The 15,562-nt window shown below is 51.8% G+C and overlaps 2 protein-coding genes across 3 annotated transcripts in view; one reads left to right on the forward strand and one right to left on the reverse strand.

The window, feature by feature from the left end:
* CTC1 (CST telomere replication complex component 1) overlaps positions 1–6,413 on the reverse strand; it is a 115,858-nt gene extending 109,445 nt beyond the window's left edge. Inside the window, exon 1 of one of the 2 annotated variants that reach the window (XM_078612790.1) lies at positions 6,056–6,413. The gene's annotated coding sequence lies outside the window, so the exon portion shown is untranslated. Of the gene's footprint in view, positions 1–2,401; positions 3,758–6,055 lie in introns of those variants that run through there. The other variant, XM_078612791.1, reaches the window with a different exon arrangement.
* Positions 6,160–12,389, forward strand: LOC144731608 (membrane protein FAM174A-like). Its single transcript, XM_078612792.1, has 3 exons — positions 6,160–6,776; positions 10,104–10,241; positions 11,236–12,389. The coding sequence occupies exons 1-3, from the start codon at positions 6,481–6,483 to the stop codon at positions 11,237–11,239; spliced, it is 438 nt and encodes a 145-aa protein (XP_078468918.1). The 5' UTR covers positions 6,160–6,480; the 3' UTR covers positions 11,240–12,389.
* Positions 12,390–15,562: the final 3,173 nt, after the last annotated feature.

Consider the following 15,562-nt stretch of genomic DNA (forward strand, 5'->3'; position numbering starts at 1 on the left):
TTAGCAGATATTCATGATTAATGTTTAGGCATTAACAGAGATTAGTCCTGGGAGCCTGCAGCAGTGATTCATATTCAGGTGCTTAGATACTTCAGAGGTAAGCTTTAGCCATAAGAGGTGAAATTCTAGCCATTATCAATCCTCTAATGGCTGAATGCCTTTCCGCACCATGTAAGGCACTGTGGTTTTGTAATCATACTTCACCATGCTGGTTAGTGCGGGTTGTAAGACTGGTTATGATTTCAATTGCTACTCATGCAATGTTAGCTGTGGCCTGGAATGAAACTCGGGCGGCCGGTTTACCGTGTAGCACGTTAACCACTATTACCACTCAATCTGGTGGGCACTTGGTTCTGTCGGTAAAGTCACGTAGAAGGGAAATAATAAAATAATAAAAATAAAACAATAAAATTCTCATCAGGTGTGAAAACCACAGCAAGAAAATTAGACAAATGTTCATGATGATTGCTTGTGTTGCAATCGAAACGTCTTGATAATTTTATTGGTTTATTTTTATTATTTTATTATTTCCCTTCTACGTGACTTTACGAAAAGAACCAAGAATATGAATCCCTGCAGTCACGAAAGCTTTAAATTGAAACTGGGAGGCACTGTTAGGTTTTGCTAATCATCTTTGAGTAATGTGTAGGTTATACAATATTCTTGGCGGGTTAAGGATATTCTATGGTTTTTTCGGTAAAGTCACGTAGAAAATAAAGTGAATAAAAAATAATAAAATATCATGACGTTTCGATCGCAACACAAGCGGTCGTCATCCGGAACAGGGAGGTTAGCCTCTGAGGGCAAGCTGTTCATAATGGTTTAGAGATGGGCGGGGCAGCTAATGTCAATGTAGGAGAGGGCTCCGACACCGGCAGTAGGTCGACACCAATCAAAGCATTGCACCTCGCTCCACACACCCACACTGCTGACGATGGAGGTGGACAAGAAAACACAAAACAAGTCATGACCCAAAGTGGTCGATGACATCTTTCCAATGATTGCCGAGTTTAAAACCATCGTCTTGGTTGAAATTGTGTCTGTGTCTGTATATATGTATGGATTCGTGAGCAAATCTTTGTTGATAGCCAGTCGGCTTGCAAAGTACCATCATCTTAGAAAAATCTATTTCATGTGAGCCAGCCGCATTAAAGTAATGATCATCCACTGCAGAAGTATTGGTCCTGCCGTGTTTCAGATCTGCCTTATGTTCACGAACACGGTCCAAGACATGTCGTTTGGTTTCCCCAATGTAACTGCTGCCGCAGATACAGCTTAGTTTGTAGACGCCAGGATATTGCATGTCAGGAATCTTGTCTTCCACAGATGGGATCAGGTCATGAATTTTATGCCTTCCAATCACTCCAGACCAGGTGCCAGCATCATTACCAACTCGGGCAATTTAAATCACCCAACAAGATGACTCTATCCTGAGGGGCCACTTTAGCTTGCACCTATGACAGGTCATAGAAGGCATCTGACTCATCGGCCTTGCCTGCATCCCTCCACGGATGTTCGTCTTCAGTGGGGGCAGAAGTAACCACGACCACCACTACTCACCTCTGGTTGATGGGAAGGCGAGCCCAAAGTAGCCTGGGGCTTACAGCTTCCCACACCTCACCGCCACGCTCCCACGCCCCCTTCATTCTTTTGTTCAGAAGAGCCACGCCCTGTTGTTTGGCAGTCTCCTGCCTCGAGAAGAGGACTGTCCACCCCTCATGGTGGCAGGAGCCAGAGCCAGTCCACAGGACCTCCTGAATACTAGAGAGATCCAGGTGGTACCGGTCAAACTTCTGAGAGATGAGTGGAAGCCTCTCCTCCGCAGTGAGCGTTCGAACATTCCACGTATCCACACGTAGTGTTTTTTTCGTGATTGCTGGAGTAGCCCCGAGGGTAAGGATTCAGTCTCCTGGCTCCACCAAATGGGGTTTGGCCAGGAGACGTCATAGATGCCTGTCCCCCCGGGGCCTCCGGCACAAGCTTATTAATTAAAATTTCCCGTCGTGGTTTAGTGGTAATTAATTGAAGGTGGAGGGGTTACCAGCCCCTCGCACCCGTCCAGAGCCCCCATTTGGCCGCTGTGGTCACAAACGCCATGAGGGGAAAGGCCAATCGGAATTGGCCCTTCCCTCACAGCACTGCCCACAACAGCGTTGCCCGTCCGGCACCATGAGGTAGGGGGTTGTTTTTACCGGACTCCACTAACATACCTATATACACGCACATATGTAACAAGCACAAAACACATGTAGTGACATAGAATTGGTCACGTAGCAGCATAGCGCTGTTGGCAGGGAAGGGGATCTGCAGCTTACAGCAGCCCTGACTGACAGCAGGCCACGTGATAGACCAGAAATGGGTGTAGGGGAAGGGTTACGGAAGGGGCATGTCGAGAACCCACTAGTTGGTTCCAGAAGGGGGGCGTGCCCCCGGATTGGTTGAAGTGCGTCATGTGACCGCGAGCAAGCAGCCGGGTGAGTGAGACGGAGGAGACGGCTGAATGAGAGTGAGGCAGAGCCATGCTCTGTCCACTGCTGCCCTGCGTGCTCTGTCCACTGCTGTCCTGATGGAGAGCCGCACGATCTCCACTGCTGCCGTGAGGCAGAGCCGTGCTCGGTCCGCTGCTGTCCTGAGGGAGACGGGTGAGTGACAGTGAGGCAGAGCTGTGCTCCGTCCACTGCTGCCCTGAGGGAGCCCCGTGCTCTCCACTGCTGGCTTGAGAGAGAGCCGCGCTGTCTCCACGGTTGCCGTGAGGGAGCCAGACGCGCTCTCTCCACTGCTGCCCTGAGGGAGAGCCGTGCTTGGGGGGCGCCTATGGCGCCCCCAAACAACCGCATAGTTACTAAGTATTACTGTCAGGTCGTGTTAATAAACCAGAGTAACTCCTACTCTTATTGTCTCTGAGTCAGTCACTACAAACACACGGCCACGTACATCCATAGCAACCGCTGTTCGCCTAGAAGTGGCGGTGGCATCACCATGGTGTTTGTGCCAGGCTAGGTGCATCTTGAGGCGACGTGAAGTGTGCAAGGCTCGCTGCTAGCAGGTCACGGGACATACCCAGGTGTTATGGTGTTATGGATTGACCGAGATGACTGGCAGATGCGCCACTTGTGCTCCCCACTGTGCTACTTTACCAAAGACAAAGATCCCCCGTAAAGCCTTACCAGACTGTTGAGGCAAGATATGTTAGCGAGCACCTATGAAGGCAGGAACGGTACACGAGGGGGTGGGTGGCCAGCACCACGCCCGACCACCTTTGTCTCCCTAGTGGCAATGTTTACACACCATACTAGGTACTCATACTCATTTGAGGCTGAGTCCACCTAGGGGAGGCCCAGGATAGGTTCAGATAATCATAATTGGTGTCGGCCGTGAGCGGGAATCGAACTTGGATTGCCGGGTTCATAGGGCAGCATGCTAACCACTACATTACCTTGCCAAACAGATGCCCACACACAAAACAAATTCACACACACACACCAGGAAGGCAAGATACGAAAGAACATGAAGGCATGAGACACGGGATTAGACATACACTGGAGGAAACATTGGCAAATTTGCTGATCCGCCCCGACTGGACATCTCTGAAAAAAGAGCTTCATAGCTCATTGGATTCCTCCAGGATAAATAAATATTCTGATTCTGAAAGGAGAAAAGAGACATTAAATAAGAGAATACGAGTTAGGCTAGAGCGAGACATGGGAGCACGCACGGGAGTGTAGACACTGGAGCAGTTAGGCAAGAGACACGGGATGAGACATTGAGAGAGACAATGAGACACCAGTAGTAAGACAGACGAGACCGAGTCGAGGATTTCACTGCTCCAGACCCGAGAGGTTTCTCTCTGACAGACGTCACCACGGATCAACAACAGCATCACCACCACTACTGACAACACTCATGCCCAAGGCAGCTGTGAGGGGAATTAACAACTCGGCACACCGACACTCACAACAAATGTTATTGTTTTCAAATTCGGTTAAATAAACCTAATATTTCAAGAGCCGCAATGCATGTGAACGAGACTATGGTCCTTATTAAATGACGTCACCAAACAGTCCTGAAGGACCCGCAAGCGGCTCCGGAGCCGCAGATTGCCGACCACTTCCATTGGTGAACTGGACTTCCATGGGAAACTCGACTTCCATGGTAAACTGGACTCCCATTGGAAATTGCAGTGGTCCCCAACCTTTTGGCCCCAGGGGCCGGTTTCGTGGAAGACAATTTTTTCACGGCCCGGGGGGGGGGGGGTCATCATTGGGTCTTTCCCCCTTTTCAAAGAAGCTCTCCGGCGACGTTTGTTTTTTACTCATTGTGGCTGGGGGTTAGAGCTTTGTGGGCTTACCAACACTGTGACTGAGACAAGTGCGGGGAAAGAGGCGGGGATGGAAGTGGTAAATAATAAAATAAAGGGGGCGGGCCACGCGCGGACTCACTGCTCACCTCCTGCTGCTGTGCGCCCAGATTCCTAACAGGGGGTTGGGGACCCTTGGTATATTGGAATTCCATGGTAAACTGGACTTCCGCGGTAAACTGGACTCCCATTGTAAATTTGGACTTCCATGGTGAATTGGACTTCCATGGGAAACTGGACTCTCGTTGTAAATTAGACTTCCATGGTAAACTGGACACCCATTGTAAACTGGACACTCATGGTAAACTGGACACCCATGGTAAGCCAGACTTGCATGGTCCAGGGGTCGGCAACCAACATAACAAGAGGGCCGCGCGCGTCAACGCCGCCGACACCGCAGTCGTTTCTGCGGGTTCCCTGATGGTGAACACGAGGACACACCGATCGCTCTGTCACGCCACTCGGTGCGGAGTGGGGGCCTCAGGGTGACCCCCACACTTTACCCCGCCACGGCCGTGGCTCCCCGTTTCTTCCCCTGGGTGGACAGAGGCGCCGGGGGGGGGGGGGGGGGTGAAGAAGTTTAAGAGTCGTGCCCATTGGGTTCGACTGCCGCGTCCGGAGATCGAGCGAGGGCACGCGAACTTCTGGGGTTGCAGGTCCACGGCGAGATGCCTGCTGCTGCTGCTGCCCATCGTGACACCGCGGGTGGAGGCTACGAGACGAAACGAATGCGGGCGAACGCGGAACGCGCTAGGGGGGGTACCACCACCATCACAACCACCACCACCACTATCACCATCACAACCACCATTACCACCACCATCACAACCACCATCCTCATCACCACCACCATCACCACTATCACCATCACAACCACCACTATCACCATCACAACCACCACCACCATCACAACCACCACCACCATCACAACCACCACCACCATCCTCATCACCACCACTATCACCATCACAACCACCATCACCACCACCATCCTCATCACCACCACTATCACCATCACAACCACCATCACCACCACCATCACAACCACCATCACCACCAACACTATCACCACCAACACTATCACCATCATCACCACCACCATCACCACCTTCATCACCACCACCATCACCACCGCCAGCGACTTAACTGCACGGCGACTCTCGGCGTTCAGCCCTCAGCGGTTGAGCTCGAAACGGAAAAAGTCGCCCGAGATTTTAAAACAGCGACCCCGCCGGCCCGCGCCGTCACCCCATTGGTCGGCTCGCGCCACGTGAGCCCACTCAGCCAATCGGGTGATCGCTCCCTGTCACGGCCATGTTGGTGAAGGACATCGAACTTTTTTTTTATTGTTCCAAAATATTCCATTCCCTCCCCAACCCGGTAGGGTGATGCTGCGCTACTGTTACGGCTGGCGAACAACGTATCCCCCGACAGTCGTTTGGGAAGATAATTTTGTTTTTTCTCTCAAGTCGACGGCATATGTAGATCCATAACCAAGATGGCTGCCGTTGTTGACAAGGGGGAGCACCGATCTGTGAAGAGGCGTGCGGTCGTTGGCGGCTCACTCCGAGCCTGCCAGAGCAGCTCGCTCGGTAACCAGCCCAACAATCGCTGCACACACACACCCACACCGCGCGGTATGTGTGTGTGGGTGGGCAAACAAGAGACCTCGTCGTCTCGTTGTTTGTTTGTATTTACCAACGAAGCGCGCGCACGTGCGCGTTTGTCCACCGTCGCCTGCAACCATCACGCGACGAAGTCGCTGGGTCGGGGAACTCGGGGATTCAGGGTGGGGGCACTTCCGGTGGCTGCCCGGATGCGGAAGTGAGCGGCGCGCGTGGGGGCCGCCCGCGTCACCCGGGGAGCGTCGCTGGCGCCCAGCGGCCGCCGATCGCCGTCGATACGAGGAGCAGCAGCAGCCGCACTACGCACAGCGCCCCGTCGTCACCCGCAGCCAGAGATAGTAGTAGCAGCAGCAGCGGCAGCGGCACAGCTCACTGCTGATACCACTCCTGCAGCGACTGCCCCGGCCGCTACTTAGGCGGTGGTAGCTGACAGCAGCGCGGCCTCGCGTCCCACACCCTCCCAGCCCCCCCCCCGCTCCAGCCGTCGACTGAGCCACGATGCGCGCCCTTCACTCTCTGGGCGCTGCTACGACAGCCTCGCTGCTGCTGCTGGTGGTGCTGCTAGCGGCCGCAGCGCGCGTCGATGGAGAAGGCGCGAACGTAGTCGAGACGACTGCTGCTGCGAATTCGCCGAACATCACGGCCGTGACGCGGAGGCGTGGCGCAGTCGGCCCCAACTCCACGTCGTCGTCCATGCACATCCTGGGGGTCTCCCTCGACGCCTCCGTGCTGCGCCGCGCCGCTTACTTCTGCCTCGGGGTCGTGGCCGTGCTCGGATTCTTCGCTGCGCTGCGGTGAGGCCCTCGCCCCCCCATCGTACCCCTCCCCCATCGTACCCCCCCCTCATCGCCCCCCCCTCGTACTCCTCACCCCCACATCGCCCCCCCCCCTCATCGCCCCCCCCCCTCATCGCCCCCCCCCCTCATCGCCCCCCCCTCATCGCCCCCCCCCCTCATTGCCCCCCCCCTCATCGCCCCCCCCCCCCTCATCGCCCCCCCCCATCGCCCCCCCCATAGCCTCCCCCTCCATAGCCCCCCCTCGCCCCCCCCGCCCCCCCCGTACCCCCCATAGCCCCCCCCGTACCCCTCACCTGGGGGCAGTGAGTTGTGACCGGCCACTCGGGGCGACTCAGAACTGTCCCCTGGCAGAGCTCCGCTACCGGCTAGTCGGACACGCCGGTGCTTGGACGTTTTATCGATCCAACAATGGCACGTGTACGTGATGGTCCGGCCCTACATGTATACACGACGCGTCACTGACGATGTTTTATTATCAATCCGGTGAAGTCCTTTACCGAACAGTGACATTGTGTGTTGTTTGTATTCATTCGCCTGTGTGGTACGCGCCGCCGCGTGATCTACAAGAGGGTTGTGTTTATTGTCACAGCGCTGCCTCTCGCTCTCTCCTTTCCGCCTCGTGCCCCCCCCCCCCGAGGCCTCCTTTGTGTGACGAGGGAGGAGGAGGAGAAGGAGGCCCTCCTCCCTCTTCCTCCTCCCACTTGACCCCGGGGCACAGCGGCAATTACTCGGTGACTCGTACGCGGGTTGGAGCTGCGCCCCTTCCCCGAGCACACGCGGAGCTTGTTTGCCCAGTGATGTGGTTGAATAATCCGGAGATCGTCATCATCATTATAAATGTTCCTGACCACTGCGTGATATTTCTCGCTCTCTCGCTCTGCGTGTCTCCGATGAGCACGATTGGCCACTGTCGGTGGCGGAAGAAGTTCCACAACGTCCGCGGTCGTGGCCTTCCATCTCGCGGTGTCCCTGATGAATTGTTGAACTCAACAACTTTGGATGAGATTACTCCCAATTGAATCCACTTCACATTGCTTGTGCTGCTTAGTAGTCTGTTACCTCTGCATTTCCCAGTCAAAACACATTCGTATCCAGTTGCGTGTTCTTTCAACACGTGTCCAAGAAATCTAACTTCATATTGTCTAGTTTTTTTTAAATCTTTGTATCAATAATACATTCATGGTGTTCATCTTGTGTCTGTGCATAAGTGAACTTTCTAAGCAGCTTAGAGCTCGGCCAGAAGTCGACATTCACGAGGTTCCAGTTTGTAGAGTTTTTTTCAACAATTATATTTCATGAAAAAGAACCAGGTAAACGTTGTTATTTTGCAACTAATGTCTTTCTTGCTGAAGAGGCGTTCGCCTAGTAAAGTGGATGTATGCGCACGATCTGTTGACGCGTTCGCCGTAGCACAAATATTGTATGGTTCTGGGGCTTACTGTTCAGAGGTGACCTTAATATAAATGGTCACTTGAGTTTGTTGTTTGTATGACGTGAGCTTGAACCCCTGATCTAATTCACATTCCCGTTTTAAAAAAAATGGGCCATTAAGGAAATTGTAATTTAATTTTGAATGTTACCTGACGTGCAAGCCTCCCCACCCAACGATGCCTGTTCTACCATTTTTTTGCCGTCAGCTGTGTTTGCAATTGCAGAATAGTATACACCCTTAAAGCAACAAGAGCCATTGTGTGTAGTATTGCTGGTGCTTGTGGGGGTTTTTGAGTGAACAGCAGCATCAAGGGCGCTGCGGTGGCGAGATGTTAACTACCTCGCCTGGTATACAGGAGGTTGTGGTTTCGATCCCGACCCCTTGACGCCTGCTGTATGTTTGGAGTTTGGATGTCTCTCTCCCCCAGTGTGAGCGTGGATTTTTCTCCGGGTCCTCCGCTCCACATTTACAATCAACATCACGTGTTTGGAGTATTTGGCTGCTATACATTTCCACATGTTGATAAGCCACTTCGTTGCGCAATCGTTTGTGATAGCCAGGTCGCTTTTGAAAAAGATCTAAACAGCTCAGTGGGTCTTATCTGGTCCAACAACAAAAAGTTTAGTTTTATCGTTCAGCCGTCGGCATGCCTGAAGGATTCCACAGTGACCCTCGGCATTGGGCCAGAGCAAGCCACGTGGCCCAGTCGAGTTGACGAGATAAGCTCCCCTCCCGCTGGGCACATCGCCACCTGTGTGCGCTCCGAGTCAGAGTACACGTCACCCATATTGGATTACGCGTTGTGCAACGAATGTCAGGTGGCCTGACGTCATCGCACATCTGACATAAATTTTGGCGTGAAGTTTGGGTTCCGGTCGGCCTCCCTCGTGTGTTAAACGGGAGCTTCAAACTACGACTCGGTGATTTACGGCGTTCGTCTTGTTTGCACCGCTTTTTTGCGTTTTGACTGTGCTGTGTCATCCGTTCTGTTAGCCAAAAGGGAATGCTCGCATGAATTGTGAGTAATGTATTCTTACGCGGACGATTCGATACGAGCATTTTGAGTTTGTTTGATTTTTAAATCAGTAAAACATTACTTTCCTGAGTCGTAAGGTGTGTAGCGCTGCAGTCAGAATAGAAGTAAATTAATCTAGGAGTGCGTGTGTGTGAATACACGTGTGATTGCACCCGTGACTACTTGCTTCAAGTTTTATTTAGTTTAACTTGGTGAGAACTTAAGAAGACCAGGATGAGCCTCATTTGCAAGAGCGACATGTGAGCATTCGTCTACCATTAGGGGGTGAAGATTGCTCACATCCCAAATTAGTCATTTGCGGTGGAATTTTCTATTGTGACCCTGACGCCGGTATGCACAAGGTCTAGGTCTGTCCCTGCGAATGACATCGGAGCGATCTTTAACGGTTGCTGTGAAGCAGACGGTGCACAATATTGGTACGGCCGCATTAATAACCGGGCCGTCCGCTGGATTCAAACAGTGAACTTCTGCAACGTGCTGTGAATGCGCTGCCGCAGGGCCACATCACCACCTCTTGTACCGTTACAAGAGGGTGCCGCGGTGGTGAGATGTTAATTCCCTCGCTTGGTATACAGGAGGTCGTGGGTTAAATCCTGACCCTGACGCGTGTATATTTGGAGTTTGCGTGTCTCTCTCTCCCTGTGCTTGCATGGATTTTTGTCCGGGTCCTCCGGTTTTTCCCTCCACATTTAGAATCAACGTCACGCGTTTAGAGTATTTGGCTGCTATACATTGCCACGTGATAAGCCATCTTCATTGAGCTATTGTTTGTGATAGCCAGGTCGCTTGAGCAAAAGAGCTACACGGCTCAGTGGGGCCTTACCTGGTTACGTGTGTGCACGGCATCACTACACAGAATGAGGAGACGGTTCCGGAAGCCGCGGAAGTACGGCGTGATTGTGACGCCGGCGGACGAGGTGGAAATGGACCCGCTGGCGGACGACCTGGGAGACGAGGACGAAGACACGACGCTGTTCGAGGTCAAGCGCCAACGGTAGCGCCTCTGCTCACGTCGACTTGCGCACGTCTCTGATTGAATACACGCGCAGAAAAACACGCCTTCACCGCCCACAACAGTCACATCGGCTGTCATCCACACTCCGGTCGGATTAACCTCTGCTCTCCTGAACAGAATGTAAACTTTAAATTGGGTTCGTGTCGGTGCACACTTCAGTCCCTGCGTGCCTGAACACAAACGCATCAAAAAGACTACCCTTGCCAGAACGCACGCATCAAACGCACGCATCAAACGCACACACTCACTTGCTCACACCCACACACACCCTTCCACTCAAGGTGCCACCACCCAGACAGGAGACACCCAAATCTGGGAGCCTCTCCACCATGAGCTCGCAAGTCTGTGACACACTGATCCCTGTTGCAGACATTCTTCACACAAACTTGTGTCGACTAAATTCTGCGAGTGGCTCACAGAATATACTTTTTACTAATTAAAGCTTCTGGGGGTTTACTCCCAACAGTTTTTCACAACAGCTACTAATGTGTAAAAAATGTGCTTGTTTTTCAAAGAAAACACTCCGATGTAGTTAACGTCGCTGGGAAGGAAGTAAAACCAGTGCAACAGCATGCCTGATTTTATACGCATCGCCGTAAACGTGTGGCCAAGAGGTTCGAGGTGGCACCATTTCATCGTTTGCCGTCCCCTTTGTCTGCAACTACTTCCTCCCACTCTTTGGTCTCCAACTTCATCTCGCGTCCAAGTCCTTGCTCACGACCTTCCTCTTCTCCGCCTATTACTGCTTCTCCATTGTGACGTCTTCTACGCCGTTATAACCGCAGTGTCCCATATCCTCCCATTAATTTTTCTCCCAACTTTCCCCCCCCATTTCTCAACAACTTTGAGGATAGTGTTGCAATTAGACAAACAATTGCTCATTACTCGGAGTTCTGTCTGCCGAGTGAACCCCCCCCCCCCCAGCCTGGCGTTGATGGGGCATTGCTGTCCCTCTGTGTTGTGCGCGTGCCAGGTGATGTCAGAGCGGCTGCTCTTTCCTAAAGGGCAGCTCGTGGAGCAAGGAGAAAACCTTTTTCCCCATTCCCAGCCTTGCGATCGTGAGGGCGATGGACCAATCAAACAGCAATGACGAGCGTTTCCATGGCGGTCTCAAGGAGAGAAGCGTCATGGACACAAGGAGAGGGCCATCCATAATTATCCTTTATAACGAGGGCAGCGGCGAATTGCCGGTTGTGCTTTTCTGAGAGCACGGCGTTACAATATCAGACAGCCCGTTTTCAATGCTGTCGTGGGTTTTCGTGTCATGCCGGTTAACTGGATTGTACTAATTGAACACCCAGCTCCAGGGTCACTTGGGTGCACAAGCAGTGTCGGATCGTAAACCCCGTTCCCGCGGCACTACCTTCTTACGGGAGGATGCCTCTCCACATTAGTCATTTTAAATGGACCGGCACAAACGTGGAGTGTGTCCTGCATAATTTGCGTGTTAGAGCAGAACGGCTGGAAAAGACGTGCAAGGGTCAAGGTTGTTTCTCGGTCTTCGAGTATGAAAGCCACTGCACGACTGAGCTTTGCTGTACGGGCTTATGGAGCAAATCAAGCCATTTCTCTGCAGTCGTGTATATGATGGTGGCATACTGACCCGTTGGAGGTGAAGTGAAAGTGTAAAAACACTGAGATTTTCAAAGTTATACGTCTGTGGAACTCGTTTGATTTGTACGCGTATGACCACTTTGTACGAATGGTAAACACGTCCGTAGCACACTTTCTGTTGGGCCTGTAGCATGACGATATTTTTTCTCTAAGGGTGACGGTTGGGAAATGAATATATTTTTGGGGAAATTGTAAACTTTTTCTATTTAATATGCACCAGCTATACACGTGGGGTGTTTTGTTTTTGTTGGTTTCTGCAGGGCAGTTGTAATTCCATAATGTGGCTGCTGCAGTCTGTTTTTAAAGGGTTGTGTCAAAAAACAAAGGTAATTGTTTTTATTATTTGCTGGTGATGGGTATTTAAGTATAATTGCGACGGGGATGCTCTTACATGTTTACACGGTTCTTTTCGGGGGCCTTGCCAAGCGTAGTTGGATGGATACTGTGAATGCACGCGTGTGTCTGGGCTGTTTGACACTGGTTTGCAATAATAAACACAGGTAATGTGCAGTATTGTTCGAGAAGTGGCCTGTTCATTTCAGTTGTGGTTTTTTTTCCAAGTACAAAGGGTGAAACTTGACGTCTACTTTTCTGCAACCTTTTGTGGTTTTAAAGGCCCTAACCTTGGTGTGTGTATATTTTGAGTCTTTGTGCAAAGGGTTCAAATATTCTCACTCCTGTGTGGACAGTGAGTGCAAAGAAGTGAAATCCTGGCAATGAAGTAAGAAAGCCCTTTGTGCCTCTACATCTGTTTATATAAGCTGGGTGCGGTGGCACACTCGTGAATCGCCGCTCTGGAGTAGAGGGTTGGTGTCGCGTTTGTGAAACGTGGAATGCAAGGCGGCCAGAAGATGGCAGCATTGCAATCTGGTTCATGAATCCGTGTCGGCCTTCAGGCGTTATCTCCGTCTACACACGGAGCTCCTTGGAATACTCCAGCATCTCCATGCAAAACACTCCTTGAAATATCCTATTCAGGATTTTGCTAGAAGAGGCGTGAGACTGGGTAAGCCTGTCCTGGTTACATACAGGACTTTGTTGTTGATCCGTTAGCGATATGCTTTTGACTTGCCGTGTGCTGCGAAATACGATGACCTGTACCTGTATCGTTGCGGCGTGCAGTCGGTATCTGCTGTTGCGTAATACATGATTTACATTCTTCACCCAGAGCCACCAAATGACACACCGTGTAACCCCACGGAAGGAACAAATGGCTGTGGGTTGCAATAATGTGTGTGCACACGGGCAAGTCGACCTTGCCCCCAGGTAACGTGGCTGCAGACAAGGTGATGGGTTCACTGTGACAGGAAGTCTGACACACCGGGCTGGTCTCTCTGCATTGGGTGCGGCTCGTTCTGAAACTGCGCAGAAATTAGGAACAGATGGACTTATCTTGACGCTATATAAATAAAACCATTTCTGCGTGCAAACTGATTTTTTGTTTGTTTCTGTGGCCTTGTGGGTGCGTGCCTTGCACATGTGCGATTTGTGTAACCGAATGTGGTTTGTACGTGTGGTCAATCGCTCGCCATCAGGATTATTTTTTTACTTCCCTGGAACGTTATCCGGCCGTGCTGGCAGGAAGCCGTTTACAGGTTGACGCATTTTACCAAAGTTCACTAAATATGACAACACAAGCAATGAACACACAAATGCGAACGCTTTACAGATGGCGTAAAAGCACCCAAAAGATATTTTTCAACCGCTGCTGTTGAACGTCGCACGTTTGGTCCGTGCGTGTGTACGTTGAACTTCTTTCGCACCATACGTAGCCCACCGTGCTCATCGGAGGTGCGGGGTGAAGGACAACAAACGAAGCACAAAAAACAGCTCGGAAGAAATGCGTCGGCTTATGGTCGGGTGGTCGTATAGAATGGGCGCTTTTCTTGCACAAGATTTGTTGACCTCGCCACCTTACAATGGGTGGCCGGCACTTCGACGCGGTCCAAATGAACCAGAAACGGAGCCTCATTGGCGGTAGGGAAGTTCTCTTTTTAATTAAACCGCTCAACCGTCTCTACTGGGACACTGCTGCGGACAGGGCGGCCCTCCTGGGACATCCGTGTCCGCAGCCTACACGACTGCAAAAGCGGGTGGGGAAGGGGACTTCACACAGCCGTCAAACCTGTGCGACCTGTTCTTAAATTTCCGGGTGGAGCATCCACTTTCCTGGGTATAATCTCTCTGCTGAACCCGTTTGCAGTCTCATTGCCTACATCCCATAGATTGCTTGCGCGAAGGCTAAACCCCGGTCTTCTCCAAAGACATCAGAAGTATAGATTCCTACATCAATGTGTCTAACCTGGGAGACCCTTGTTGCACCTGATCAGCACGTCTTTCCCGGCCACTACCCCTTACGAGTTGTGCTAAATGGAATCGCCCCAGGTTCTACGAAAGCTTATGCTTTGCACTTATTTTTGTCTCTGACCATTCGTCCTAAAAGGCCCATTTTTCGCAGCAGGCTCCCCATGCCAGTCTATTGGCATGTCTCTAGGACCCCACCGACTTCAGGACTTCCACTGGTCAGCTGGGCTAAGCTGAGCCACCATTCGAGGTCATTAACCACACGAGACAAGGAACACTGCCTCCTACAATATCTGACGTGTCCAGGGGGCACCATTATGGCTTGAACATGTGCAACCTGGATCAAGGGACCCTTTTGGCCATGGATACCACGTGGCCCAAGGTCACGTGTAATAGCCTAGTGGGCCCTCCCCCATTTTGACATCATCTTGACGACCTCTACCCTTAGATAATTCAGCTTCTCACTTTCCTTGCACTGTGTCGAAGTGTTTCAGGTGTTCACAGGAGGCCACGTGCTGCACCAATGGGTGTCGAGGACAAAGCCGTGAACCTCTCGGGCCTCAGCCACCGCGGACACGGATCACACTCGCTCCACCCTCGAACTTGCCATCCTCAGCCTATCGTCAAGACACGTATAGATGGGGTGACCCCTCTTCCTGAGTTAGGCCACCACCAATATCATAAGTTTGGTGAATACCATCAGCGATTCCGATAATTATCCTAAAGGGAATACTTGGAATTTCCAGTATCCCCCCCCATCACCTCGAAACCTTAGGAACGTGTGGTCTCGCCTTTCTGCATCTGGACAGAGGTGAGCGTTTTTAAAAAAAAGTTTAATTATGAAAGCAAGTCGCATGTCCTTGTGGCTTTCACATGGAGTGAATCCCTTGCACCACGTGGTGGGGAGCTGCGCTGTGGTGGCACCAAGTGAGTGTGGGGGCAAACCGGCCAGACCTCTTTGGCCTTAGGGCGACTTTACGCACCGCGCTGCGAGTACAGTACTCTGGGTGTTCGTGTCTTGACCGTGTCCCACGTTCACCGAGAGTGCGCGGCACGTCTCGATGGGCCGCGGCACGTCTCGATGGGCCGCGTCACCTCTCGCTCACCCTATGGCAGTCCTCGCCTGAAGCGCTCGGGAGTGGGGTGAAGTCTCCACTCGACCGAATGAATGAGCGATTACGGTAATTATGAATGCAGCTTTGTGGGTGCCCGGCACAGGACGGTGTTCATAAGTGTGGAGCCTGGAGCGTATTGGCGACCGATGTTATGATTAATCAACTCCAGGCTGCTGCTTCGCCGTGGTTTAGCAAACTGTGCTCACTCCACATTTCACTTCATTGCTGAGAATCACAAACACACATGTCACTGCAGGAGACAACACC

Source organism: Lampetra planeri, chromosome 39 (assembly GCF_965212315.1).
Source record: "Lampetra planeri chromosome 39, kcLamPlan1.2.h2, whole genome shotgun sequence".
Classification (NCBI taxonomy): domain Eukaryota; kingdom Metazoa; phylum Chordata; class Hyperoartia; order Petromyzontiformes; family Petromyzontidae; genus Lampetra; species Lampetra planeri.